A 27,826-nucleotide genomic window follows, 5' to 3' on the forward strand; every position below is an offset into this window, starting at 1 on the left:
CTTTTATTTATAAAGTACATTGGGTTTTCGATTTACAGACAAAATGTAAAGATTTTTCTTTAAATAAATGTGTTTAAACAAAACAAGTGAATTGATTTAAAGAAAAATATTAAGCAAATAATAACAAAAGTAGGATACACAGAAGGGTAAAAGAACATAACACAAATGGCCAAGGCTTGAGGAATTTAACCCTTCCAAGAACTCCCAGAGCAAGCAAATACTACTCTTATTTGGGGGGTAAGGAAATTGGCTTGCAAAGCAGCAGAGCTAAGGACAGGGAGTTGCGGTCTGATTCTCAGGTAGAGCATCAAATGGCAGGAGGTTGGAAATAAGGCTGACCGTTAACTAAGTGCTTCCAGTGGTGAGGATCCAAGGCTCGGTCAACCTCAAGGCAGGGGAGTTTATTTTGGACCTGAGGGAAACAGGAATCCCAGGAGGGATTCTGTTAGCTCCCACAGCCCGGTGCTAAAGTGGTTCAGCTCCACACCTGCTTTGCCGGGGGCACCTTTCCCCACCTGTACCTGAGTGTTCAAATTCCTGAGCCTGTGAAGACAATCTGATTGACCAGTTCAGGACAGACCTCCTCAATTGGTTAGCCCTCTGTGTCCAGCCCCCTCATAGGCTGCTGGTCAGCCTATGAGGGGGCTTGCGCTTCAGATGTCCAATCAGATTCGAGCAGTGCCTACAGTCCAAGTGCTGAGAGTTGAGGAACTGAGATGCCTGAGTCTCCGTTCTTGCCCTTCTTGCCCTCCGGAAGGAGACTCACAGTCGAGGAGAAAGTTTGTGGTAGACATCAAGCTGTGAGTAATGCCCCAGGCAGAGGGAGAGAAATGGAAGAGGGTGGGAAGCACAAAGAAGGAAGTGGCCGTCTGTGTGCCAGGACTGCAAAGTAAGTGGACGAATCCCTGGTGCTGGAGTGGCCATGCAGGAACCTAGTGGGCACGTGACTCTGCCTTTCCAAGTCTTGACCTCAGAAGGTTTAAGGTGCCAGGAAATGCTCTTGTGAGATGAGGGGTGCCCCTTGTATAAAGGCAGCCAGGACACACAGAGCCTAAGCAAGATGGTTCCATTGTCCAGTCAGAGTGTCATACCGTGCTGGCTTGCGGGTCGCTATGGTACTGAAAACAATGCCACCAGTATTTCAAATACCAGCAAGGTCACCCATGGTGGGCAGGTCTCAGCAGAGCCTCCAGACTAAGACTAAGAAGGAAGGCTTGATGACCTACTGAAAAATCAGCCAGTGAAAACCTTATGGATCACAACAGAATATTGTTTGATATAGTGCTGGACGTCATCAGGTAAGACCAACAGCTAGAGGAGAACATCATATTTGGTAAAGTAGAGGACCAGGGAAATCCTGAGTGAGATGGATTGACATAATAGCCAAAGCAGTGAGTCCAGATACACCAACAATCATGAAGATGGTACAAGACTGTTGTGCATGGGTTCACTGTGAGCTGGAGCTGCCCTGAAACCAACTAACAACAACATACGATCTGGTTCTTGGCACTGTGTCTGGTGCAGTAAAAAGATGATGAAGCCCTGCCCTCGTGGAGCTGCCAGTCTGGAGGCCAGATGTGCAGCTCCAGGCTGCAGAAGAGTTTCCCCTGGGGGAGTGGGGGGGTGCCCAGAAAATAAGAATCCAGCAGTGGGGTGAGGGTGGAGAGATGCTGCTTCTGCTGTTTGTGTAGCTTGGACCCCACCCCACCCCCACCCCCACCAGGCAGTTCTTCCTAGCAGCAGCCCTCGTGAGTCTGGAAGCCATCATGGGAAGGTCCACCCAGTGTCCACTTTGTTGGGAGGTTTGGGTTCATACCTGGACCACAGTGTTAAGGGTGTAATAGTCAAGTGTTCCCACCACCCATCTGTCATCTTGTGCTACTGTAGTGGGTGCATCTTGCTATGATGCTGGAAACTCTGCCACCAGTATTTCAAATACCAGCAGGGTCACCCATGGTAGGCTGGTTTCAGTGGAGCTTCCAGACGAAGACAGACTAGGAAGAAAGGTCTGGCGATCGACGTTTGAAAATTAGTCAATGAAAACCCTATGGATCACAACAGAATATTGTCTGATATAGTGCTGGAAGATGAGCCCCCTAAGATGGAAGGCACTCAAATGGTCATGAAGATGGCACAGGATCAGGCAACATTTTGTCCTGTTATATATAAGATCACTGTCAGTTGGAGCTGACTCAACAGCAGGTAACAACCATGACAGCCAAGTGTTCAGAGGTCACGAGAGATCTGAAGGGGGAAATGACAGGGCCAGTTTGTGGGATTGTCCTGTGGCCCCCAGAGCTTCTTCCAGGGCTGAACCTGGAAGCTTTGGTACATTAAGGAAGTCAGTGTTTTCCTCCAGGGGAAGCAGACTGACCCTTGAAGGATAAGGGAGGTTTGTCACATAGATGAGGAGAGGGCACTCTAGGCACAGGGAACAGTGTGCGAAGGTATGGGGGGATGAGGCAGCTACAGGTGGTTTCATCCAGTAGGAACCTTGTGAGGTTCCCGAAGGGAGTGTCCCAATATGATGTGCAGGGGCAAGCTAGGCTGAGGAGTGTAAGTCTGATGCAGAGGGCAGTGGGGAGCCACGCTCAGTGTTAGAGGAGTAGTATGGCCATATTTGTGATTTGAACGGAGTGCTCTGGCTGCCCTGTGGAACGCGGGTGGGAGGGGGCAAGACAGGGCAGGCAGCCAGTGAGGAGGCAGGTGGTGACCCCTGGAGAGCCATGAGAACTGATGTCAGTGAGCAGCTACAGGGCTAGAGAGGAGGGGCTGGAGAGAAGGGGTGCTTAGGAGGCAAAACCCACCCGACTCCACGATTGATGAGGCGATGGAAGGTCAAAGGCAACCCCTTTCCCAGTTCCTGGCCCGGGGATGGGACAAGCAAGCAGCAGTTGCGGTTTGGAAGAGGACACAGTGTGTGGGGCCTCCCACCTTGGCCATCTGTCTATGCCGAGAGAGCTGGGTCCTGAGCCTGGAGCTCTTGGAGGGACAGGTAGGCATCCGTGTTCAGGGCCAGGCGGGAGATAAGGGCCCCGGCCTGGCCCTGCCTAGGAAGGGTGGCCATGGAGGAACCAGCCCCCTCCCCAGAGCCGGGGACAGGGGCTTCCTCTCTGGCTTCGCCCAGTGCCGGCTCCAGGAGTGACTGGTCAGCCACTAGGCTTGGGGCTCCTGGGGTGGGAGGCCCCAGGGGTCTGAGGTCTGAGTCTCCAGAAACTCCCCCATGAACGGAAGGCAGCAACCTCTCCTTCCCGGCTCCACTGCCCCCGAGAGCCATGTTTGGGGGGCCCAGGCCAGTGAGGAGACTGGGGGAGAAGAGCAGCAGGTCGTCGCCGGGAGGGAAGGTACAGTAGGCGTCATCCTCCCCGGGCAGTGGTGGCAGGGCTAGCAGGGGAGACACTGCAGGTGCCCCAGGCCTGCCCTCATCCAGCTCCTCAGTGCAGGGGTCGTAGGTAAAGTACACCTGGCAGGCCTCGATCTCCAGGGCATCCGGGAGGTGGAAGAAGAAGTAGCCCTGGTTGGTGAAGCAGCTGGTGTGCGAGTGACTGCTGGGCGAGGGCACGGGCGCTTTGTCCTGGGGCCACAGGAGCAGCTGCGTAGCCTTGGCGTCCCTCTCCAGCACCTCCAGTGGGGAGATCTCGGGCGCTGGGCCGCCGGGGCTGAAGGAGGACGAGGGGAAGGGCGAGGAGAGCCACTTCTGCCAGGAGAGAGGGGGGTGAGTGGAGCACCTGCCCCCCACCCTCCCACCCTCCGGGAACCTCCTCCTCCTACCTCCTCGGGAAAGTCCTCCCTGATGGGGCTCCCCTCCCTTCTCCCTGTCCCCCACCCTTACCCTCCTCCCCACCTCACTGGCCTGGCAGCCCAGGGAGCATCTGATTCACACAGCCTCAGCACAGGCCTTCCCGGCTCACAAGAGGTGCCCAGGGAAATGAACGACTATTGAGGACCAACTGTGAGGTTGGAAGTTCAAATTTCTCGGCTGCTCCTTGGAAACCCTGTGGGGCAGTTCTCTGTTCTATAGGGTTGCTATGAGTTGGAATCCACTCAACGGCAATGGATTTTTTTACTCTGAGGTCAGCAGTTGGAATCCACCAGCTGCTCCTTGGAAACCCTGTGGGGCAGTTCTGCTCTGACCTGTAGGGCTCTATGAGTCCAGATCAACTTGATGGCAACAGTTGTGAGTCCCTGGGTGGTGCAGATGGTTAAGCACTCGACTATTAGCCGGGAGATCAACGGTTTGAACCCACCCAGAGATGCCTCGGAAGACAGGCCTGGCGATCTGCTTCCAAAAGGTCACAGCATTGAAAACCTTATGGAGCAGTTCTACCCCGTGCACATGGGGTCGCCATGAGTCGGAATCGACTTCACAGCAACTAAGAACAGCTGCAAGCCTGGCACTGCTCTGGGTGCTGGGGACACAGCAAGGAAGAGACTCCGCAGTGCGGTGGGACTGGCATGGGTGTGTCAGCAAACAGGGCAAGAAGGGCTCCGGATCCCCACTTGTCTAGAGCCTCACTTTACAGATGCCCAGAGAGGGACGTGCCCTGGCCCCGACTGCACAGCAGCCAGTGGCAGAGCTGACACCACAACGCGATCTCCCTGCTCCCGCTGGAGGGAAAACTTCGGGAGCTGGTGGTCCCCTGGGTTTGCCTCTCCTGCCCAGCCTCTGCCACCCATGTGCTGCCTCCACAGAGAGGGGAAAGCACACATCGAAGCACTTCTCAGCTGCTCGGGAGTCCAGAGAGCCACACCCAGTTGCAGCTCTGGTACCACCTAGCTGTGTGACCCTGGGCAGGTCACGGCACCTCTCTGGGCCTCAGTGTTCACAGCAGTTAGCCATCCCTTTCCTGACTTCCTCCCTGTTAATCTGCCAGCCAGTGCGGAGACATCAGGTGAGAAAATGGGAATGCCTCACACACAGGGTCAAATGCAGGAGACAAGGCAAAGGAGTTGGGGGACAATAGACCCCTCAGGGTGCTGGGGAGGGGAGCTTCCAATGGGTGAGTTAGAATCCCCACAGTCCATTGTCCTGGGAGACCTCGTTGGCTGGACTGTGGCCCCCTGAGCCCAGGGACCAGGCCTGGTGGGGCCACCCTGCAGCCCAGTGTCCCACGCAGGTCCTGAAGGCCCGGTCAGCACATTTCTAATGAATTCGTGGACCAACAGAGAAGGTGCCCTATTTCTCCCTCCCCAGGCTGAGTTCCTGGGGCTGAGCCACTGTTACACACACACATACACATGTAGACACACACGTGCACACATACATGCACATGCACACGTGCACGCATACACATGTATGCATGCACACGGACACACATGTATACATGCAGACACATGCATGCACATGGACACATGTATGCATGCGCATGCATGCACACACATACATCCACACATGTGCACATGCATATATGCACACATACACATGCATACACATGTATACATACATACGCATGTGCACACACACCACTCAATAACACCCTCCACCCCCAGCTCTTTAAATAACCTCCAGAAGCCAGGATTTTGTGCTACAGGAGAAAGGGCCAAAAGGGAGACAGGAAGGGCAAACCCAGGGTGCCAGAAGGGGTAGAAGGCTAGGAAGGGAGGGGCAGGTGAAGTGAGCTTCCCATACCAGCAGAGACAGCGGAGGGCAGGCGAGGCAGCAACGCTGAGCCTGGTGGCGGGGAGGGGGAGTCCAGGTCTGTGGGCAGTGCTGTGGTCAGGGCTGTCTGGGCCTCCACCCACGCTGCCCTGCAGCAGGTGGCGGGGGCAGGGACAAGGAGAAACTCATCCCGCTTTGCTCACACTTGCACATTCACATGTACTAGACCCTGTGGACAGGGCAGCAGGCCTGTGGCCTTGGAGTGGAGTCCTGAGGTAGACAGGGAGAGGAGCAGGCCTCTCACCCAGCCACATTGTGTATCCCTAGGGTCTCCTAGGATTCCCCCTTGCGCAGAAATGACCTCATGGGAAGAGGGAGTGATTTGCAGCTCTCAGGAAGGACCTCCTCCCACTCCAAAATGGCCCAGGCCCACAGAATCAGGACTTTAAGCTGGAGGAGGCCTCAGGCTGTATCTAGTCCCACTTCCAACCAATTCCAACGTTAGAATCCCTTCTGCAATGTTCCTGACACACAGTCAGTCAAGGCTTTCTTGAATACCTCTGTTGATGGGACGCTCACTACCTCCAGGGCTGAGAGAGGAAGTTTAAGGAGATACGTACTCTCACATCAAGGGTAAGGTATCCCCAGTCTTGGGGGTTGTCCAAAGAATTCCAGAAGGGGCCCTGGTCAACCCTGGCTGGAGAGCTCCAAAGCTAGCTCATGACAGTGCTGGTCCAGGGTGGCTTTCCTGCCCCTCACCACTCCTCCTGACCACCCTCCGCCCCCCACCATATCTAAGCTGCCGAGAGTAGGCGGTAGAAGCAGCCCACCACATCCCCTTCCCGAATGAAGCTTCCTGTCTGAAGCTGGTGTGGGCTGGGGGAGGGGAGACGGCTGAGCTTTAAATGGACTTTAAATGTGGGGTGACTACTATATAGGTCTGCACATTTTAAATGAGCCTGTGTGAGCTCATGGTAGCTCCATAGACACATCCAGACTTCATGAGGGACCGAATTGCTGGGCTGAGGGGTGTGGGGACCATCGTCTTGGCAAACATCTAGCTCAACTGGCATAACATAGTTTATAAAGAAAATGTTCTACATTCTACTTTGGTGAGTACTGTCTGGGGTCTTAAAAGCCTGTGAGCGGCCATCTAGAATACTCCACTGGTCTCACCCCTTCAGTACAAGGAAGAATGAAGAAAACTAAAGATACAAGGAAAGATTAGTCCAAAGGATTAATGGACCACATCTCCCACGGCCTCCACCAGACTGAGTCCAGTGTAACGAGATGGTGCCCGGCTACCACCACTGACTGCTCTGACAGAGATCACAACAGAGGGTCCTGGACAGAGCTGGAGAAATAGGTAGAACAAAATTCTAATTCAAAAAGAATGACCAGACTTGGGGCCTGACAGAGACTGGAGAAACCCTGAGAGTACGGCCCCTGGACACCCTTTCAGCTCAGTAAAGAGGTCGCTCCTGAGCTTCACCCTTCAGTCAAAGATTGAACAGCCCCATGGAACAAAACAAAACTAAAGGGGCACACCAGCCCTGGAGTGGGGACTAGAAGGCAGGGGGGAACAGAAAAGCTGGTAATAGGGAACCCAGGGTTGAGAAGGGAGAGTGTTAACATGTCGTGGGGTTGTTAACCAATGTCATAGAACGATGTGTGTACTGTTTGATGAGAAACCAATTCGTTCTGTAAACCATCTAAAGTACAAATAAATAAAATGAGCCTGTGTTCTGTGACTAGAGGCCCTGTTAGTATCTGCGATCAGTTAGGGAGCCACCCAGGATTCTGGGCAGGGGAAGCACTAACCCACCAAGTGGGTCTTCACAGGCAGAGGGATGGGGAGAACTTGGACCCAGTGAGTCCTGCTTAGTCAGCAAACTGGTGACATACAAGCTACAGTCCCTTGAGTGGTTACTGTGTGCCAGGCAGTGTTCTCAGGGAAATACACACATTGACACTATTTTTCTCCCCATTTTGCAGGTGAGAAAACTGAGGCACAGAGAGTTTCTGTGATTTGCCCAAGGTCACATGGCCAGGAAGTGGTAGAGCTGGGATTAGAACCTAGGCAGTTGGCTCAGCTGGGAGTTGCCAGACAGCCTGAGAGCACTGGAGCCAGAGCTGGGGGAAGGGTACATACCCACCAGGAGACTGCTCTCTGCTGCTTTTCACCTTCTCTCACAAAGTGCAGAGCAGCTCCTCCTGCAGCGCCTCCCACCCCACTCTCTCCACTGCCCATCCTCTGACTGCCTGCGTCAGCTGCCCTTTCTGTCCTCCCCTCCGGACTCCTACCTGGAAGTCTCCTCCGTGCTCTGCGCTCAGCTGGGAAAAGAACTCCGAAGGGTCTGGGATGTGGCACTTCAGAACCTTCTTCAACCTGAGGGGGGGGAGGGAAGAGGGGTAAGAAGGAGGAGGGCCTGCAGTGTCCCGCTATCAGCCCCACATTCTTTCATTTATTCGGCAATATTGATTGAGTGCCCACTATGGTCAGGTACTGTGCTGAATGACTGAGACAGAAGGTACCTGCTTGTCGGGAGCTGGCATTCCAGTGGGGAGACAGACATGGGACAAATGGGAAACATGACCATTCATTCCATGGAGACAAAGAGCCAGGTGCGATGCAAGAGAAGGATGGCAGAGGGTCAGGGGGACCACATGGCCAGGGAGGTCAGGGACAGGATGGCTGGTCGCAGAGTGAGCCAGGAGGAGAGAAGTCAGGGAGGCCAGATCATGGGCCTGCTAGGCTGGGCTACCAAGGATGGTGGTTCAGGTTGTGCACTGCCCAATGATATCAGGCTCGAGGGTGGTGAATGGGGGCTGAATTCCAGTCCGTGTTCTGCTGGCCTAGCTGAGCGCCCTGGCACCCACATGCACGTGCCTGGAGGAAGGGGCACCATTTTGATTTGCACAAAGGTTCTAAATGGTTGATGGTGGCCCTCAGGGGTTGGTGTGTATCCTGAGTGCAGTGGGCAGCTCCCAAACGGTGCAACAGGAGCGCAACAGGGCCAGGCTGTGGTTTGGAGAATGGATTGAGGTGACAAGAGTGGCCATGGGGAGACCAGGGAGGAGGCTGCTGCAGTTGTCTAGGCGGGAGAATCACATGACCTTGTCTGGGAACAAGGACCTTCATCAGGGAGACAGTCTCCCCCAAATGCCTGCCGAGCATGGAGCTGGGGGTAGGAGTGCAAAGAGGAGTCCCTAGCCTTTTGGAATGGAAGGAGGTCTGGGGGTCCTGAGTAGTTCTGGGATGGGGGGCAGGACGGGTGAGTTTGCACCCCAACTTCACCACTAACTGGCAGGGCAGCTGACTTCTCTGGTCCCAGTCCAGGCAAGAGTTAGAAGTTAAAACGGTAGCCCCTGACTTGCTGGCTTCACGGTGATGAGATGATGCAGGCGGCACACTTGCAAACTGTAAGGTGCTGTCTCTCCTCTTGGAAAGAGCAAGACCGTTATCAGAGAGCAGTGGCCCTTGGGTAAAAGATTCACCTAGCCCTTGGAGTCAAGGACTGCCCGGGGTGAGAAGGGACGCACACACGTGCACACACACATGCACGCACGCGTACACACACGTATGCGCATACGCACATCCTTCTTTAGAGAGGAAATTGTCAACAGCAGGGGATCCAGAGCCAGAATGCCTGGGTTCAAACCCAACCCAGCTCCATCACTTATTACCTGTGTGACCTTGGGCGAGTTACTTAACCTCTCTGTGCCCCTTCAGCTGGAGGACGGGAATACTGGACTAAAAGCACTAATAAGGTTGTTGGGAATATGAAGTGGGACCACATATGTAAAGCACTCAGAGCAGCACTCAGTCCAGCGATAATAAGAGCAGCTGTCATTTGTGGATCACACTCCTGCTTAAACCCTCCTGGGACTGCCTAGAATAGAGCCCAAATTCTCGCCCGCCTGTTGGACCCAAGGAGTCTGGCCGCTGCCCACGTGCCAGGCTCGAAGTCAGCCCTGTCCCTGCCCTCTTCAGATCTCTAGCCACACTGGCCTCCCTGCACTCTCAGTTCCTGGAACGCTGCTAGTCCTTCCCACCCTGGGCCTTTGCACATACTGTTCCCTCTTCCTGGGGTGCTCTCCCTGTCCCTTCACCTCCACCTGGTTAGCTTCTACACCCCCTTCAGATTTCAGCAGGAAAGAAATATCGCTTCCCTGAGGAAGCTTCTCCTGGCCACCCTCCAGCCGAGGTGCCTATGCACCTGGTACCTTCTTTCCCCCTTTTTTTTTTTTAATCACAGTGTGTCCTTGTACACCTGTGTGATTCATCAAGCTCTGCCTCCCCCAGGGACAGTGAGCTCCACGAGGATGGGGCCACAGGCAGGTGGCTGGCCAGTGTGGTCCCACCACCTCTCCCTGCCCCTGGCACTGAGCTGATCTCATCAAATACGGGAATGAATGAGTGAATGAGTGCTGAGACCCAGAGAGACCCATGAGGACCCCCCCACACACAGGCAGATAGACAGCAGCCACGTGCTGTACACACATACATGCACACATATACACACGCACGCTCAGGTCTTGAGGGGGTGCTCTGGGCAGGGCCCCCCATGGGGCTCCTCTTCCCTACTCCCCTAGGGGGACCGGATTTGGGGGGCACAGGAAAAGGCCAAGTGGGGAGGACTCTTAGACAGGCAGAGGGAGCACATGTCTGTCAGAGCAGAGAGCTCAGCACTGTGCGTGTCTGTGTGTCTACGTGTGTGCACGCGTGCGCGTCAGACAGGAGCATGAAGGACGGAGAGGGGCCTCTCTTACCACGGCTTGATGTACTGGAAGTTGGCCAGAAGGTAGAATAAGATGATTAAGGCGGTAGCACCGATGAGGCCCAGCATCACGTGTAACAACAGAGAAACGGATGGGGTCTCCTCCGGGGCTGCCAGGGGTAGGAGGAGAGAGGGTTAGAGAAGGGGTCCCACTTACCCTGATCCCACCACTCCCACCACATCCCTCCCACCTCCAACCTGGTGCCACACTCCATGAGTGGGTTCCCAGGCCCTGCAGGCATGCCCATCCTGGGCGTCTCCCCCTCCTGCCCAGCTCCCTCTCCAGCCTGCTGCCCACCAGTACCTGCAGGCTTCGTCCTAAAGACCAGGGGCTGGCTCCAGGGGCTCCAGGTCGCGTTGCTGCCTTTACTGGCCCTGGCACGCACCTGCAGCTCATAAGTGGTGTCTGGAGCCAGTGACTCCAGGTAAATCCATTGCTGGTTCTGCTTGAGTCTCAGCAGGGCGGCCTCCTGAGGCAGAGACAGGGGTGTCAGCACCGTGGCCTCCCCACCACCCACCCCACCTCCCATGGCAGGGCTGGGACCCAAAACCAAAAACCCAGTGCAAACCAAAAACCCAGTGCCGTTGAGTGGATTCTAACTCATTCCGACCCTATAGGACAGAGTAGAACTGCCCCGAAGAGTTTCCAAAGGAGAGCCTGGCAGATTCCAACTGCCGACCCTTTGGTTAGCAGCCGTAGCACTTAATCACTACGCCACCAGCGTTCGGCAGGGCTAGGAGGCTGAGGGCTGGGAGGCTGAGCAAATCAGACCCTTTATTCTCCCCACCTCCCCATCCTACTGAAAGGTCACCTGACTACCCAGTTATTGGGGTGAAAAACCCCAGAATCACCCTGAACCTCTCCCTCCCACTCCTCCCCCACATCCAAAACCACACACCAATCAACTCTTTCTGCCTCTGGACTGATTCTGGACTCTTCACTCCTCTGTCCCACCCTCCCCGCCCCTCCCGGATCCAAGCCTCCCCTGCTTCCACCAGCCTGTCCACCCACACCCCACAACCAGAAAGAGGGATTGTTTTAGAAAGTGTGCATCATCTCATGTCCCCCCAAACTTCCCAGGCCTTTCCATCATGCTTGCCCCCAAACCCAGATTCCTCATCCTGGCCTCCCACCCCGACCCCTTTGCTTCTTCCTATTCTCCGACACACAAGTGTCATCCTGCCTCTGAGGAAAACCCTGCCCAGATCTCTGCAGGGTCAGCTCCATCCTGACCTCAGAGCCCTTACAGGGTCACTCACATCTAAAGTAGCCTGACTCAGCCACTCTCAAAGACGTGACCCCATTTCATTTTCTTTACAAACCAGTTGCCGTCGAGTTGACTCTGACTCGTGGCCACCCCATGTGTGTCAGAGCAGAACTGTGCTCCATAGGGCTCGGTGGCTGAGTTTTTTGGAAGCAGGTCGCCAGGCCTTTCTTCCAAGGTGCTGTTGGCACTACCCAGGGAGCTTTTCTTTATAGTAGTATCGGTATCTCAGATTCTCTTATTTCTGTGTTTATTAACTGTCTGCCCCCCTCATGAGTTTTCCCAGAGCAGAAACCACTCTCTTTCCAGCATTCGGCACATAGTAGGTGCTCAGCAAATATTTTTTGGATGAATGAATGAGTGAGTGAGCAAAACAGTGATGGACTAAAGGAATGAATAAGCAGATGACTAATTGTTGAGAGCCTGTGAAACCCTGGACCAGGCTGGCTTTGAAGGGTGAGAGCGTGGCTTCTCAGGACCTCTGAACTCTCATGAGTGGGCAGTCGCCTGCCTCTCTGCCATGTAAACCTTGCCCCGTGCCAGCCCGAAATCTGCTCCAGCTGAACCCACTGAGTCGTACGGGGCACGTGGAGAAAGGGGAGGCAGGCCACGCAGCACACGGTGGACTCTGCCACCCCCCATCTGCCCAGGGGGTGATGTGGCTTTTCTGAGACGATGAATGGACGAAGTGACCAGGGCCGGGGCTGGGAGGGGAAGGAGGACTCACGACAGGTGGGACCTGGGCCATGGACTCACCTCCCAGCTGTGGCCTGAGGATTGTGTCCGGGCCTCGAACTGCAAGTAATTTTCTATGTAGTGGGAGAACTGGGGGACAGTCCAGGTGACATTGCACCTCTGGGCCTCTACATGGACAACTCGGAGGGAGTCGGGGGCCATCAGGCGAACTGGAGGTGGGAGAGAGGACAGAGGAGCAAGCGCTGGTGATACTGGGTCATGACACTGAGATCACGGAGCCCATACCTGCTCTCACCTCCACCTTTGCCCCGCTGTTTCTTCCCCCAGAGACCCTCATGGTCCACCGCCTCCTTTCCTCTTGGGTTCTGCTCAAATGTCACCTAGTTGGAGAAGCCGTCTCTGACCGCCCACCACTCTCCGCCCCCCCCTTACCTTTTTCCTTCCTAGCACTTGTCACCACCTGACATATTAAATATTTATTCTTGTTGCTTTATTCATTTTCTGTCTCCCCCACACCAGACTGTGAGTCAGGGACTTTTGTCTCCTGCTGCATCCTTGTTGCCTGGAACATCACCCAGCCCTTAGCAGGCGCTCGGTTCAATATCTCTTGAATGAATCAAGGGGCCCTTTCTCTGTGCTCTGTGCACTAAGCGTTTTACACAGATCAAATATTATTTCACTTATTTTAAATTTGATGACAATAAGTACAAGATTTTTTGACTCTGAAGTTAAATTGATCAAGTTTCTATAATTCTGAGACTCTGCAGAACCATGCAGACAAGAATAAGCAAATAGGTACTGAGCACTGACTATGTGCTAAGTGGTTTATGTGTCTTGACTCATAGACTCCTTGCAACAACCCTGTGCGGTAGATAACTCCAGTGATCCTCATTTCACAGATGAGAAAACTGAGGCTCAGCTGGGTTAAAAGATCTGCCCAGGACACACATCCATTCAAGGCAGGGCTGGGCTTTGAACCCCACCGAGATCTTGCCCTCTGCCCCACTTGTTTCTTAGAGATGGCCTCCACGGTCACTCAAGGTCAGGTGAGGGAGTGGGGGGAGCAGTGAGAAGGGAGGGGGTTTGGGAATGGAGAAAGACAGAGGCACCATGGAAGGGAGGGAGGTGGCGGGTAGGCAGTCAGCATTCTGCAAGCCTTCCCAGATCAGGCCTGGTGCTGGGTGCTAGGCATGAGGACACAAGAATGGCAGAAACCCTGCCCTTGGGGAGCTCATAAACCAGTGAAGAAGACAGACCCATAACCAGGCAGCGATGACCCAGAACATAAACTCCTTGAAAGAGGAGGTACAAAGGGCCAGGGGAATCTGGGAAGTCCTCCTGGAGGAGGTGACCCTTCACTGAGCTTGAAGGGTGAGTTGGACTTTCCAGGTGGGAAGAGCCTTCCAGGCAGTGGGACCAGAGTATGCAAAGGCTCAGAGGCCTGGATGGGCATGTTGGCTGTGGTGGGGATATAGGCTGCCAGTGGAAGAGACGAGGCTGGAGAGGGAGGCCAGGGCTGATGCTGAGCCACCTTGAATGCCAGGGTAAGGAGCAGGCAACGGGCAGTGAGCTGGTCAGATGTGGCTATGGAAACTGATGTGGAGAGAGACTGGAGCAGGGAAGGCCCCAGAGAGGAAGACAGAGAAAGAGGGTTCACTCTATCCAGCCCCATCCTGGGGTCCTCACTCACGGTTCTCAAAGGGCTTGAAGTCCTCGGTTTTCACCATCCTCCACCTCTCTCCTTCGAGGCACGTCACACTTATGTTGACAATATCCGCTGCTGTCAGCTTCTGAGACTGCAAGGGAAGGAGGGCAGGGCTGTGGCTGCTGCAGCAGGAGAGGGTGCACCACGGAGAGGGAAGGCTGTGGGGATGAGGACAAAGGGAGGACGGGATGGGAGGGCAAGAGCCGCAGCAAGGATGGAGCCCTCCACACGCCCCACCATCTAAGGCAGGCGGTTGCAAACGTTTTCTGTAAAGGGCCAGGTAGTAAATACTTTGGGCTTTGCAGGCCTTATGGTCTATGTCACAGCTATTGAACTCTGCTCCTGTAGCTTGAGAACAGCCATGACTATATGTAAGTGACTGATCGTGCCTGTGTTCCGATAAAACTTTATTTACAGAAACGACCAGAGGGCCATAGTTTGCTGACCCCTGATCCAAAGTGAAATGAGCTGCCTTGGTAGATAGCGAGCTCCACATCACAAGAGGTATGTAAAAAGAGGAGGCCTCCAAGAAGATGCAGGTCGGGAACTGTACGTGTTTAATAGCTTCAAGTATGAAAGCCTCCCCTTCCCATCCCTTCCCTATTCCATACCCTGCCTTTTCTGGAAGAAAATGGTCACATGTTAAGTGTCTCCTGTGGGCAGGTACTGCTCAGGTGCCTTAGCCACTTGCTTCTCCCCATACTGCAAGTGAGAAACCTGAGCCTCAGTTGTTAAGAGACTTGTCGAAGGTCATGCAGCTGGTCAGCAGGGGAGCACAGATTCAAACCCAGGCCCTCTGCATCCATGGCCCCACAGAGTGACTGACCGGATCTCTGCAGGAGCCAACAGCAGCACTGCGGCCCCAGAGGATCAGTGCTTTGGGGCACCAAGGTGGTTTCGGGTCTAGGACTCTGGCCACTGTCCCTCTGACCTGCCAGGAGACCCCACTGTGAGCAAACCTTGAACCTGATCATCAGGGTTCCTGGAGCTGGTCAGCCAGGAAACCACTCTCCCCTCTCTACCCCAAAGACCCTCCTCAGCCTTCTTACAGCTGCCACGGCAGCCAGAGTGTCCCAGACAATAATAGTACTATTGTCATCATTGTTGTTGTTATTACTGTTGTAAAGATGATGCCAGTAATACATTTTATGGAGCACTTACTTTGTGCCAGGCACTCTTCTAAGCATGTTACACATATTTTCTCACTTAATTCTCTCAACACTCCCATCCTACTCCTGAAGAAACAGAAGCACAGAGAGGTTGAGTAACTTGCCTAAGGTCACACAGCTAGGAAGTGGAGGAGCCAGGCTTTGAAGTGGAGGAGCCAGGCCATCTGCAGAGCTCACAGGGACTGCGTAGCAGTCTGCTTCCAGAGGCTGTGCTTTTATCAGCTATACTATGCGACCCCATCTTCACATCCTCCTGCCCCGTGAAAATCCATACAACCAATGCTGGTTGGACAAATGTGGTGTGAATGTCCTCAGGGCCTGCCGCTGCCAAGGAACGTTTGACGTTCGGTAATATGATTCACACCCATGTGGACATGGCCAGGTACCCTGCAAGAGGCATGGGGTGAGGGTCCAGTAGACCTGGGTTCAAATCCCAGAGCTGATACTCGCAGGCTGTGTGACTCTAGGCAAGGATGACACCTCTCTGAGTCTCAGATTCCTCATTGATAAGAGGAGGGTAGTGCTGGTGCCCACCGGTGGAGTTGTAAGCACTGACTGAAGATAGCTTACTCTGTTCTAGGAGTCATTCTAAGTGCTTTGACCTCAGAACAAGCCTAGGAGACAGGTGTCATTATTATTCCCATTTTACAGATAGGGAAACTGGGACATGGAGGTTCCCAACATCAACCGGTGGGACCAGCACTTGAACCCAGGCCACTGGTCTCCAGAATCAACACTCTTAAACCCACATGGCCCTGCGTCTGCCGAGAGCTCGGGAAGAGCCAGGTGTGGTTGTTATTACAGGGTGCTGTCCCCACTGGATAAAGAACCCAGAGGCATTATGGGGCCACAAGGCACGGGAGAGACAGCAAGTGTGTGTGCTGGATGGCAGGCCTCAGCACCCAGCACACTTCGCCCACGGGTCAGGCTGAGTTCTGGACTTCCAGTGCTGCCCTCCAGCCTTCTACTTCCTCCTTGGCCCTAGGCAGGGCCTCACACAGCCCTGGAGCACTGGGCTTGCCAGGCCCAGCTCCTCCCTGGCCTCCAGCCCTCCCTGAGATCTCAGCCCAAGCTAGAGGACACCCCCTTTCTCCCAAGCCCACCCTCTGCTCAGCTACTCACATTTGGGAGTCCGAGGATCAAGTTACAGGCCCAGGAGTCCTGCAACGTGGGGAGGAGTGCACAGCTTTTGTTCCATTGCCTGTCAAGGTCAAAGAACCTCCTTAGAAGGGAAGACCACCGCAGGGCTGGCCAGAGGGATCCCTTCTCAGATCTCCCTGCCCTTAGACCTGTGGCAACAGCTGCCAGGTCCCCCGGCAAGGTTGATTTGGACGTGGGCTGTGTGCCAGGCTGGTGAAGGCTGCCAGTTCCCCCAACGGCCCCACAATACTCCGCCCCGTCCCAGCCTGGCCCCTTGGCCGCTCCCCACCCAGCAGCCGAAGTGATTTTCTAGAAACACAGGTTCAAGACACACGCCCCTCCACACGTAAAGCGCTCTAAAGTCTTCCCATGGAGCTGAGGGTGAAGATACATCCTTAATTTGGCCTTTGGGGCCCCGTGGAATTACCATCCACCCAGGAGCCAAGGCAGAGACCAAAGCCTCCTTTGCCTCCTCCTTCTCCCCGCCCTGCTCTCCACACCCCACCCCATTAGTCCCCAAGCCCAGGGAGCCCACCTCTGCCTCGGGGACTTCCCCTTCTCCCACCTGAATGACTGGATCCCAGCGGCCCCTCCATGGACTCCCTCCCAGGCCTCTGTCTCCACAGCTGCCCTAGGGGTCTCTCAAAATCCCAGATCACTCAAAAAGCTTGGGGGTCCCCCTTTCTTACAAAGCTGGCTTGTAGCCCAGTGTCCTGAAACCACTTTGTCCAGCTCATCTCCCAGTACCACCATTAGAGCTTGGCTCCCATCTGCCTTCCCCCAACCCCCACTCCAGGTTTGATGGGTCTAATGTCTGACTCCCACATTCTCTTAGGAAACCCTGGTGGGGTAGTGGTAAAGTGTTGTGGCTGCTAACCAAAATGTCGGTAGTTCAAATCCACCAGACACTCCTTGGAAATGCTATGGGGCAGTTCTACTCTGTCCGGTAGGGTCGGAATCGACTCGATGGCAACAGGTTCAGTTCCATTTTACATTCTCATAAATGATGCCTTGATTCTAGGCCCGGTCCCAAACTTTTGTGATGCTAAGAGCCTGTGGGTCCTATTATTCCAAGATTCTGAAAGTGACTCTTCTTGGAGTCAGATTTTATGTTTCCAAAAATCTAAAAGTCAGGGATGAGAAGATTGCACTGTGCTAAGGTCCTGCAGAAGCCCTGGTGGCTCAATGTTTAAGCATTCGGCTGCTAACCAAAAGGTCGGCAGTTCGAATCCACCAGCCACTCCTTAGAAACCCTATGGGGCAGTTCTACTCTGTCTAATAGGGTCACTATGAGTTGGAATCCACTCAATGGCAATGGTCAGTTTCTTTTTTTTTTTTTTAAGGTCCTGCAGTTGGGCTGGCCTAGCCCGCACTCACCGCCTATTTGATTTGGCGTGAACGTGGCAGGCTGTGGCTTGCAGAGTCCCATCCTGGCTCCAGACACAGGAGATGTTGGCCCTCGAGTTGTAGAAGCACGTGAGTGTGGAAGTGTCTGCTGGACAAGATGGCACGAGTAGCTGTAGGTAGCCCCTAGCCCTCAGGGCTCACCCACCACCTGCTCTTATCACCCAGTGCCCACCAGACGTGGAGGGAGACAACCCTGGTGGGCTGAGAAGAGACTAGTAGGCCCAAATCAGAAAGGAGAAAACTGAGTCCCAGAGCCTCCAAATCTCACAGGCCGGGCAGACAGAGAAACCAGTGTCTTCCTGCATCCTACAGACACACATGAGTGCATCACGGAGCAGGATAAGGGGCCCAGGGTTGAGATGGATGCCTGATCTCTGGTGCCCATGGTGCCTGCCACCCCAGGGTCCCTGCCTCCCTCCCCTCCTGCCTCCTGCCCTTGCTTCTGTATCTGCTGCTAAGAAGCAGAGGACTCAGGAGGAACTCCAGAAGGGCCTGGGTCTCCTCCCCTAGGGTAGACATGGCTGTTGGGATGCCAGGGTCCTCACCATTCACCGCTGCAGACAGCCGAGGGATGGCCAAGGGGAGGAGGAAAACGAGGAGGGGCAGACGCCAGGACAGAGGAGGAGCTGCCATCACAACCATGGGGTGGAGCTGGGGAAGGAGGCCCTGGAGGGAGGAGAGGGGAGACAGCACCAGTGAACACCCGCCATGGCTGTCTTCACTGCCAAGGGGGTCAGGCTGGGCTCTCAGGGTGCCCCCATCTGCTCCCCACCACAGGGCCTTTGCACCTGCCAGTCCCTCTGCCCTGCAGGGACACAAAGTTCACTCCCTCCTTTCGTTCAAGTTTCTGCTCAAATATCACCTCCTCAGAGAGGGCTTTCCTGACCAGAATGTATAAGAAAGCCCATTGCCGTTAAGTTGATTCCAATGCATAGTGACTCTATAGGACAGAGTAGAACTGCCCCATAAGGGTTTCCAAGGCTATAATGTTTATGGAAGCAGACTGCCACATCTTTCTTCTGTGAAAAGGCTGGTGGGTTTGAACTGCCGACCTTTCGGTTAGCCACCAAGCACTTAACCACTGCACTACCAGGGCTCCTTAACTGTAAAAAAAAAATCACACCTTATTACTCACGATATTTTTTATCATGCATTATTTATCAACACAGCATTTAATTAATTAATTTCTTTATTTTTCTCTCTACCTCTCTAAGGAGCCCTGGTGGTACAGTGGTTAAGCACTCAGCGGCTAAACGAAAGGTCAGTGGTTCAAACCCACCAACTGCTCCACAGGAGAAAGATGTGGCAGTCTGCCTCCGTAAGATTACAGCCTTGGAAATCCTACGGGCCAGTTCTACCCTGTCCTATAGGGTCACTGTGAGTCAGAACCCATGGCAATGGGTATAGCTATCTATCTCCTCTCTCTCTATCTCCCCTTTACCACACACACACACACACACACACACACACACACACGTCACATAAGCTCAATGAAAGCAGGGGTTTTTGTCTGTTTTGTTTACTCCTAGGACCACAAAAAAAAAAAAAAAAATTTTTTTTTTTTTTTTTAGGACCCAGCGCTTGGAACAGTACTGGGCACATGGTAGACACTCAACAAAAAAAGTTTTTGAATGAATAAACAAATGACGCTAAATCCAGACAACCAAAAAGGGAATCCGGAGGTTTGGGGCAGTCACCTAGGTCATCCCCCTGCTCCACCCATGGAGGCTCCTTGGAGGGACTTGAAGAAATGGTCTGAAGACAGTGAGATGTGAGCTGAGCGAGAGAAGCCTGCAACAAAGACAGGAGCGCTGCCTTCAAACAGCCAAAGAACTCTCTCGAGGACAACATTTAAACCTGCTCTCTGCATGTAACTGGGAGCAGGAGAGGAATCTTCTGAAAGACAAATCTCTGTCTTTTCTAAGACTCGAATGGCCTAGAAGGAAAGGGAGGTGTCCGCTCCTGGAGGGTTAACGAAGCAGCAAGAGAGACCCTCAGACTCATGCCTCAGTCAGCCCTATACCCCTCCAGGACAGACCCCACTGAGGGGAGCGGTGTAGGCATGAGACCCCAGATCTGGCCTATTTCTCTAAGAAGGGATTGTGCTGTGCCAGATGACAGCCAGGGCACCTGGGTCCCATCCCCAGCTCAGGGGCCTTCATGGTGATGCTCGACCTGGCCCTCCTCCCTGCCAAGAGTCAAGTCGCCCACCTGGGGATGAAGAGAGGACGGAGGGCCCCAATCACTCTCTCCACTGAGATGCAGCTTCGGGGGTCTCGAGGGTCATGCCCTTTTTCACAGACAGAATCATCGCAACATGGTTCCTAAACGTCAGCATTGTTTAGGGAAGCTAACATGCGTCAGGCTGATAGCGCACCGGGTCATACCAAGCTCCACGAGGGGAAACACGATCATATCATGACAGTAATAAGACCGAACCCTTGCCAGGAGTCCCTGCGCAGGGCAAACATTAAGCAATTGGCTGCTTAACAAAAGGTTGGTGGTTCGAGTCCACCCAGAGGCACCTCAGAAGAAAGGCCTGGTGACCTACTTCCAAAAAAGCAGCCACTGAAAATCCCACGGAGCACAGTTCTACCCTGACACTCTCCGGGTCCCCGTGAGTTAGAGTCAACTCAATGGCACCTAAAAACAACAACAAATATTACAGAAGTCGATTGCCAGGCCCTTCTTCTGAGAAAGAGGAGGATTCGAGTCACCAACTTTTCTGTTAGCAGCTCTGCGCGTTAACCGTTTGTTGGCACCACTCAGGGACTCTGGCATGTCCAGGCCACTGTTTTTGCAGGCCTTAGCCCAACTGTTTGTCCCTCTCTTACAAGATTGGAACCCAGGAGTCTCTGCCGCCAAAGCCCTATGTGTCCCTCTGCCCCTACAGCCACTTGAGCTACACTATTCTGCCCCCCCGAGAGGCTTCAGATGAGGCCCCTCCCAGAGAGAGGAGCCTGAACTGGCAGCTGTGTCGCCAGTGGTGGCATTTGGGGCACAGTGACTAATGGTGTATTTGTCAAGGAGTGTTCTCAGAGACCTGGCCACACCATGGACACTCCCACTCACTCAGCGCAGGTGTAAGGCCTCGGCCACGACCTGCTGCAGCGAGGAAATATGGCTGCCGCGGTCCCCTGCAGAGCTGGGCGCGGGGAGGGAAATGAGAAAAGCGAGCCAATGGCCATTTCCACAAGACAGCTGGATGGCTGGGAGGTGTGGCAAAGGGGAGACAGGAGGGGGGTTGCGGGGCTAGGAACAACTTCCAGAAGGAGGAGACAGTGGCCTGAACAGAAAGGTGGAGGCAGAGGGGAAAGATACTGAGAAGGTGGGGAGTCCTTCAAACCCTCAGACTCTTTGATGCCAAGTTTGGCCAAGACTCTGGGCACCAGGCTTTGTGGCCCCCACCTCTTCTCATCCCCCTCTTCCTCTGTGTCCTTCCTTCCCTGTCCCGCTCCAGCATCCCACTGCCTCCGCTTCACACCTGCCACAGGCCTTCCTCCAGCTCGGGGCCTCCCCTGAGTCGTGACCTCCCCCTCAATGGCCTCAATTCCCCAGACGGGATCCCGCAGGCCCAGCAAAAGCTCTGCTCACCCTGTATCTCTCCCAGCTGACTTCGTTTGGGGTTTGGAGCATTCCCGCCCTCCTTGTCCCAGTCTAATGCTATCCTTGACTCTCATCTTCACCCCCACACCAGCCAGCCAGGAAGCCCAGACAGGACAGCCCTAAGGACACCGGGCCCGTCTTTTCCTCTTCCTCCACCCAGTGCCACCAGCCCAGGCCAGTCCAGTGTCACTCCAGCCTGGACATGACAGTGGCCCCCTCTGTAGCAGCTGCACCTTGAGGCTCTCAGATTCGTCTCCCAGAGGCCAGCTCCAACCACCACCTCCCTGCCCAGAGTCTTCAGTGGCTCCCACTTCAGCCCACAAGCCTAAATGCCCAGCTCCATGATTGGAATCAGCCAGCCTTTCCCTCGCTCTCACAGCAATAGTTACACACACCCTCACTGTGTCGGCCCGTCTGCACGAGCCATTGCCTCCTGGCAGCTAGGAAACAGACGTGCCTTTAAGTGGCCTTCCCAAGCCTGGCTTTCCCCTGCTGCCACCTACAGAATCCTGGTGTCCTTGGAGGCCCTTCTCAAATGCTTCCTCCTCCTTCTTCCATGAAGTCCTCCCTGATTTCCCCAACAAGGGGCAAGGGATGCCTCCTCTGAACCTCTTGTCCCTTCCTCTAGGATGACAGCAGCAGGGCCCTGGCCAGGCCGTGTGCTCCCTCCAGGGACTGCTGACCACGGGGCCTGGCACACAGGGGCACTCAGTAACTGCAGTGGAATGAATGCATGTGGTCAGAGGCTTTCAGTATGGCCAAGAGAGCAGAGCTGTTTAGGGCCCAGTGCTCTGGCCCAGAGAGCCCTCAGCTCTATCTCCCAAGATGGATGTCCCAGGAGTGAGATTCAGAGACTCCCACATTGTCAGAGCTGAGAGGGCTCTCTGAGCAAGCCCGGCCCCTGGAGAAACCAAGGCCCAGAAATGGGGAAGACTAGTCTGTGGTCACACAGGGAGCCAGCAGAGAACTGAGACTAGCTGCTGTGTCCTCTCTACCCTCCTCTACCATAGCCACACCAGAAGCTTCCTCTCCAGGTCGCCATATAGGCCAGCCTTTAGTTGAGACTCTTGTAATGCATGAACTCATTTATTGGGGATGCTCTTCTTATCCCTGTTTTCAAATGGGGAAACCGAGACACAGAGAGGTTAAGCAAATTGCCCATGGCCACACAGCTGTGAAGAGGCAGAATCTGAGTGAGGGCAGATTGGCCAGAAGCCAGGCAGAGCCCCTCCACCCCTGTAGCTCTGACACACCTTCCCACCCACTGCAAATCACAGAATGAGCAAGCACACGTTGATTACCTAATAACACTACTCAGGGACGTATATGGAACACTGACTCTGTGCCAGGCTCTGGGTCAAGAACTTCAAGCACACTCTCTCATTTGAGCTTCCCAGTAGCTTAGGGGGTGAGAGCTTTTATCATTCTCATTACACCCTGAGGGAGACTAAGGCTCCAAGATGTTAATTTGCCCAAGGTCATGTACATAATAAGAAGTAGAGCTGGGATTGTAACCCATGTCTCCCCTCTAAGACTTGTTTCCTCCCTTGTTCCACTCTGCCCAGACCCTGCCCCAGGCACTGGTGTCAGAGCTTAGGCCCACAGCCTCCCTGCCCTGAGAAGTCAGCATAGACTGCCTGGCGCTGCATCTGTCCTGGGCCGGGGGGCACCTACGGACTCACCTTGCCCAGCACACCACCCCCCAGGAGGGTGAACTCCCAGGGTGGGGGCTGATACCTCCTTTGGATTCCCGGACAGTGTAGGGCACAGGGTTGAGACCCAGTGAGGGGCTTCCAGCAAGCCCCTCCTGTGTCCTTTAGACTTGAGTCACAGCCTAGGGCAAGAACACTGCCGGTCCTCTATGAGGGTGCCCCCCAGACGCAGTGATCTCAGGCCGCAGCCATCAAGGCATCCTCCATGCCCAGGTCAGGACCTGGCACAGACCCCCAGGGTGAGAGGAGAAGGGGGTGGCAAACAGGTACAAGGCTGAAGGAAGGTCAGGGCCAAACCACAGGCCCCAGCAAGGAGGAGAGACAGGGAGAAGAAAGCACTGCCCAGTACCCATAGCTGAAGGGGTACAGGAACAGGAAGATGGCCACAGGGAGGCACAGCAAGAAGGGAAGAGTGGGAAAACCAGGGGTGGGAGGGCTCCTAGCCGCCAGCTAGGGCTGCGCCCTCGTTCTGTAGCGGAGCAGACTGAGGCTCAGAGACATTGAGGAGCGTTCAAGTTTCCACAGCAGGGCAGAGGCTAGGGCTCACACACACACACCCACCCACATGTGTGTGTGCCCTACCCTTCACGGCTCCAGCACCCACTCGCTCCTACTGACTCATCATGGCCCCACCCCAACCCAGGGAGAGGGCGATTGTCATTCCCTTGTTACAGACGCCAACACCAAGGCTCGGAACTGCCCAAGTTTACTCAGAGCCTGGGCTCAAACCTAGGTCATCTGATTTCAAGTTAGATAATGATAATAATGATGGTGGCAGTGACGGCAGCAGCTGACACGCGGCTCTCCCTCTGGGTCCAGCACTGTTCTTAGCACCGTCACCTCACGTAGTCCTCACAGCAGCCCTAGGAGCAGGTACTATTATCACCCCCTTTTTCAGATGGGAAGGTGAAGGCACAGAGCGGTAAGCCTCTTGCTCAGTCTAGAGAGCAGGGGAGCCAGGATTTGAACCCACTCAGGAGTGGTCTGAGGCCCCACTAGGGCTGACATTGTGGGGTTTGTGGGGCTTCATGCCTGGTAGGTGGGTGGACTGGGAAGAAGGGTAAAGCAGAAGCTCAGTAGATCAAGATGTATGCCCCTGACCTCTAATCTTGATGCACCCCCCCCCCATTTTCCCTTGTCCTCTCTCTCTTTCTCTCACACACACACACAGGGTCTGCCTCTGGCCGTTTAACTCTGGGAGTATCTCCCCACCTGGGCACGAGATCCTGGCTGAGGGGGAAGGAAGATGACCCTTGGGGATGGCTCTGCCTCTCAACAACCTGATGGGGTGCCAACACTGTTAAGGGTGGGAGGTGTCAGGCTCCCAGGAAGCCTCACACTCCCGGAGGCCCCAGAGATGGAGTCCTACCCCCAAGGCTGGGTGACATGACTGACCTGTCCAGTCACACAGCCAAAGAAGGGACAAATCCAGACTTGAACCCAGGCATCCAGCCTCTACCCCGGGGCTCCCGGAGACCTTCCAGCATATTCCACCCACAGCCAGGTCTCAGAGGGGAGCACATCACACAGGGTGCTTCCCTCTGTGCGGTCTCTGTTCCCCAGAGGTCAGGAGGTGGCTCCCATCCCTCCACCCCATATCCTGGCACCCTCTCTGGGTTCCCCTATCTGAGGCTCCGGCTGGCTTCCCCCTGCCACCTCCTCCTCCACCCTTTGGAATTGAGGGTCACAATACCCACAGACTTGGCTCATCCCCAGACTGGGCTGGGAAGCAGGGATGGCCTGGGACTGAGGACCAGTTTTTTATGAGCCAGAAGCCTTGAAAGCAGGGCCGGCCCCATCCCCATGTGGATTCCAAGATAAGGTTGGGGTGAGGACTAGGGATTAAAGTTCAGGCAGAAACTGCTGGGGGAACTGACCCAGAGCATCCCCGGCTGGTTCGCAGGTGCCAGGAGGGTGCCCCATTGGCAGGGTGGGGGCAGGGTGGGGATGAGGTGGGACATCACCTGGCTGAGACATGAGGCTGTGGCACAGTCTCTCTAGTCCTCCTTGTTGCTGGAGCTGTGGCCATCTCCCTGCGGTCCTGCTCCGGCTTCACGGCCCAAGTAGCAGACGGGCGATGGAGCCGCAAACACTAAACCCCAAGGCCAGCCCACTTCCTGTGCAAAAGATTGGGGGCCAGGGCCTGGGGCTGGGAGGGGCAGATCAGGCTGGTGAGAAAGTTTGAAACTCCCGCAGGTACCTTGGGACAAGATAAAGATCTCCTTCCTCTGCTTGGGGGGGTTCCCGAGATAGAGCAGGGCTGTGGCTATTGTGGCAGCGTGTGGCTTGCGTGTGTGTGTGCGCGCGCGCACACACACACACACAGAGGCTTTCCATAGCGCCTCGCTACACACAGCAGTCTCAGGGAATATCGCTCCTTCTCCTCTTTCCCACACCATCCCCACCCCATCTCACACAGGCCACCCCAAAACCTCTGAAACCTTCATCTGGTCACATACCCACTAACACCCAGGCCTCACACAAACATGTCCTTCAAGGTGCCCCCAGCCCTCCTCACCCTCATCCTACCCAGAGTCACACCCATCTCTCAGAAACCTTCCTTTTCACCCAGCCTCCCAGAAATCCCCTTACTAAGTTTAGCATTCAGAGGCGACTATTTATAGGGGCTTGAGAACAATTTGATGACCATTTATTAAACATTCTAGAACCTTCCTGTTCCTCTGAAGTCATGTTTCCTAGTCCTTTTTTCTCTCTTAGGAGGGGCTAGATCAGGACTTTTTTTTTTTTTCCAATATTTTATTTTTGTTGTTGTTGAAAATATACCTAGAAAAACATACACCAATTCAACAGTTTCTACATGTACAATTCAGTGACATTGATTATATTCTTAACCTCCTTTTCCAAATCGTTCCTTCCTCATTGATATAAACACATTGCCCCTAAAACTCCGTATCTAATCTTTCAAGTTGCTGTTGTTAATTTGATCCCATATAGATAAGTCTCCAAAAGAGCATAAAAGAAAAACATCCTTTACTGATTAAGCTAATCTATCATTTTAAAGAAGGCTTCAGGGAATATTTTTGGTTTAAGGTTAAAAGATTATCTCAGGGCAATAGTTTCAGGAGTTCATCCAGCCTCCATGACTCCAAACAGTCTGGATTCCGTGAGAATTTTAAATCCTATTTCGCATTTTATCCCCTTTTTGGATCATGACTTTTTTTTAATGATTAAAATTCAGGACACTCTTTAGAAAAATGTTCATCTATTTATGTGCAGCGTCACAGGCCCTTAGACCCTGTAACATTCCAGCCACAGCCTTTCTGAGAAGTGAGAAGGGAGAGCAGGAGGGGAAGCTGGAAGGACAACTCTGCAGAGCTTCCCCTCTACGCAGACATGGGAAAGTAGAATTGAAGATGGCAAAAAGAGAATCAAGCCCAACTCCCTTCTGCAAATGCCAGGGTTAAGCTGGGAAAGGGGAAACATGAGGACAATGAGACCTGAATTTAAAGCCATTCAGTAGCTGAGAGACCTTACCCTTGACCTTGGCCTCTCTGTCGTTCAGTTTCTACACCTGTAAAACGAAAGAACAACAGCTGATGCCTGGGTATGTCGAGCAGATAAGTAATCAGTGTGTGTAAAGGACCTAGGCTCAAAATAAAGGCCAGCTGCTTTCCCACTTTCCTTGTCACCTAGAGTAAGGCTTTCTGGCTATGCATCAGGTAATATACACAACAATAACTGTTATGGTAATACAAAAAAAAAAAAAAAACAAGCAAGGTTTAATAAGCATACAGCATCTCTGGAGGCTGCATGAGAAACCAGGAACACTGGTCTTCCCGGGGCGTGAAGCCAGACGAGAATGGGACAGGAAGGATGCTTTTCACCGTAGACCCCTTTGAACCACATGAATGTATTTCCTGTCCCCAAAATAAATGAAAAATGTTTTAAAACCCATTGTACTGGGTCAAACAGTGTCTCCCCAAAATCCATGTCACCACCTCAGAATGTGAACTTATGTAGAAACAGAGTCTTTGTAGACGTAACCATGCTATGATGAGGTCATGCTGGATTTGGGTGTTCTTATAAGAGGGAAATTCAGACACACAGGGAGGAGAAGGTCATGTAAAGGCAGAGGCAGCGATTAGAGCGATGCCTCTACAAGCCAGGGAACGCCAAGGATTGCCAAGAACTACCATGAGCAAGGTATGGAATGGATTCTCCCTCAGAGTCTCCTGAAGGAACCAACTCTGCAGACACCTTGATTTTGGGCTTCTGGCTTCCAGAACTGTGAGAATAAATTTCTACTATTTTAAGTCACCTGGTTTGTAGTACTTTGTTATGGGAGCCCTAGGAAATGAATGTTGTTGTTGTTAGGTGCCATCGAGTCGGTTCCGACTCAAAGTGACCATATATTTGACAGAATGGAACACTGCCCAGTCCTGCACCATCCTCACGATCGTTGTTAGGCTTAAGCCTATTGTCCAAGCAACTGTGTCAATCCATCTCATTAAGGGTCTTCCACTTTTTTGCTGACCTTCTATTTACCAAGCATGATGTCCTTCTGCAGGGACTGATCCCCCTGACAACATGTCCAAAGTTGGTAAGACGTAGTCTCGTCACCCTTGCTTCTAAGGAGCATTCTGGTTGTACTTCTTCCAGACAGATTTGTTAATTCTTTCAGCAGTCCATGGTGTATTCAAAATTCTTCTCCAACACCACAATTCCAAGGAGTCATTTCTTCTTCAGGCTTCCTTATTCATCGTCCACCTTTCATATGCATAGGAA

The 27,826-nt window shown here is 53.7% G+C and overlaps 1 protein-coding gene across 3 annotated transcripts; it reads right to left on the reverse strand.

Annotated features, from left to right (window-relative positions):
* Positions 1–25,176, reverse strand: IL2RB (interleukin 2 receptor subunit beta). 3 transcript variants are annotated; one of them, XM_049884361.1, is made up of 10 exons: positions 25,045–25,176; positions 18,308–18,428; positions 17,733–17,850; positions 16,338–16,416; positions 14,032–14,137; positions 12,402–12,550; positions 10,685–10,850; positions 10,373–10,490; positions 7,904–7,988; positions 1–3,697 (listed from the first exon to the last, which is right to left on the reverse strand). In XM_049884361.1, exons 2-10 carry the CDS (start codon positions 18,402–18,404, stop codon positions 2,948–2,950), a joined length of 1,668 nt encoding a protein of 555 aa, XP_049740318.1. In that variant the 5' UTR covers positions 18,405–18,428; positions 25,045–25,176; the 3' UTR covers positions 1–2,947. The 3 variants fall into 3 exon arrangements, with proteins under 3 accessions (XP_049740318.1, XP_049740320.1, XP_049740319.1); XM_049884363.1 differs by having other exon boundaries at positions 17,733–17,847; positions 25,045–25,175; XM_049884362.1 differs by lacking the exon at positions 25,045–25,176 and adding an exon at positions 20,314–25,023.
* Positions 25,177–27,826: the final 2,650 nt, after the last annotated feature.

Source organism: Elephas maximus, chromosome 4 (assembly GCF_024166365.1).
Source record: "Elephas maximus indicus isolate mEleMax1 chromosome 4, mEleMax1 primary haplotype, whole genome shotgun sequence".
Taxonomy (NCBI): Eukaryota; Metazoa; Chordata; class Mammalia; order Proboscidea; family Elephantidae; genus Elephas; species Elephas maximus.

What these genes read in the sequence shown, in the direction of transcription:
- IL2RB (XM_049884361.1), bottom strand. Translation starts at nt 18,404, where the DNA reads ATGGTTGTGATGGCAGCTCCTCCTCTGTCCTGGCGTCTGCCCCTCCTC. An exon ending in CACGCCAAATCAAATAGGCG is followed by an intron (nt 16,417 to 17,732) that starts GTGAGTGCGGGC and finishes TGACCTTGACAG; the next exon opens with GCAATGGAACAAAAGCTGTG. An exon ending in TTCCAGTACATCAAGCCGTG is followed by an intron (nt 7,989 to 10,372) that starts GTAAGAGAGGCC and finishes CCCCCCCCTCAG; the next exon opens with GTTGAAGAAGGTTCTGAAGT.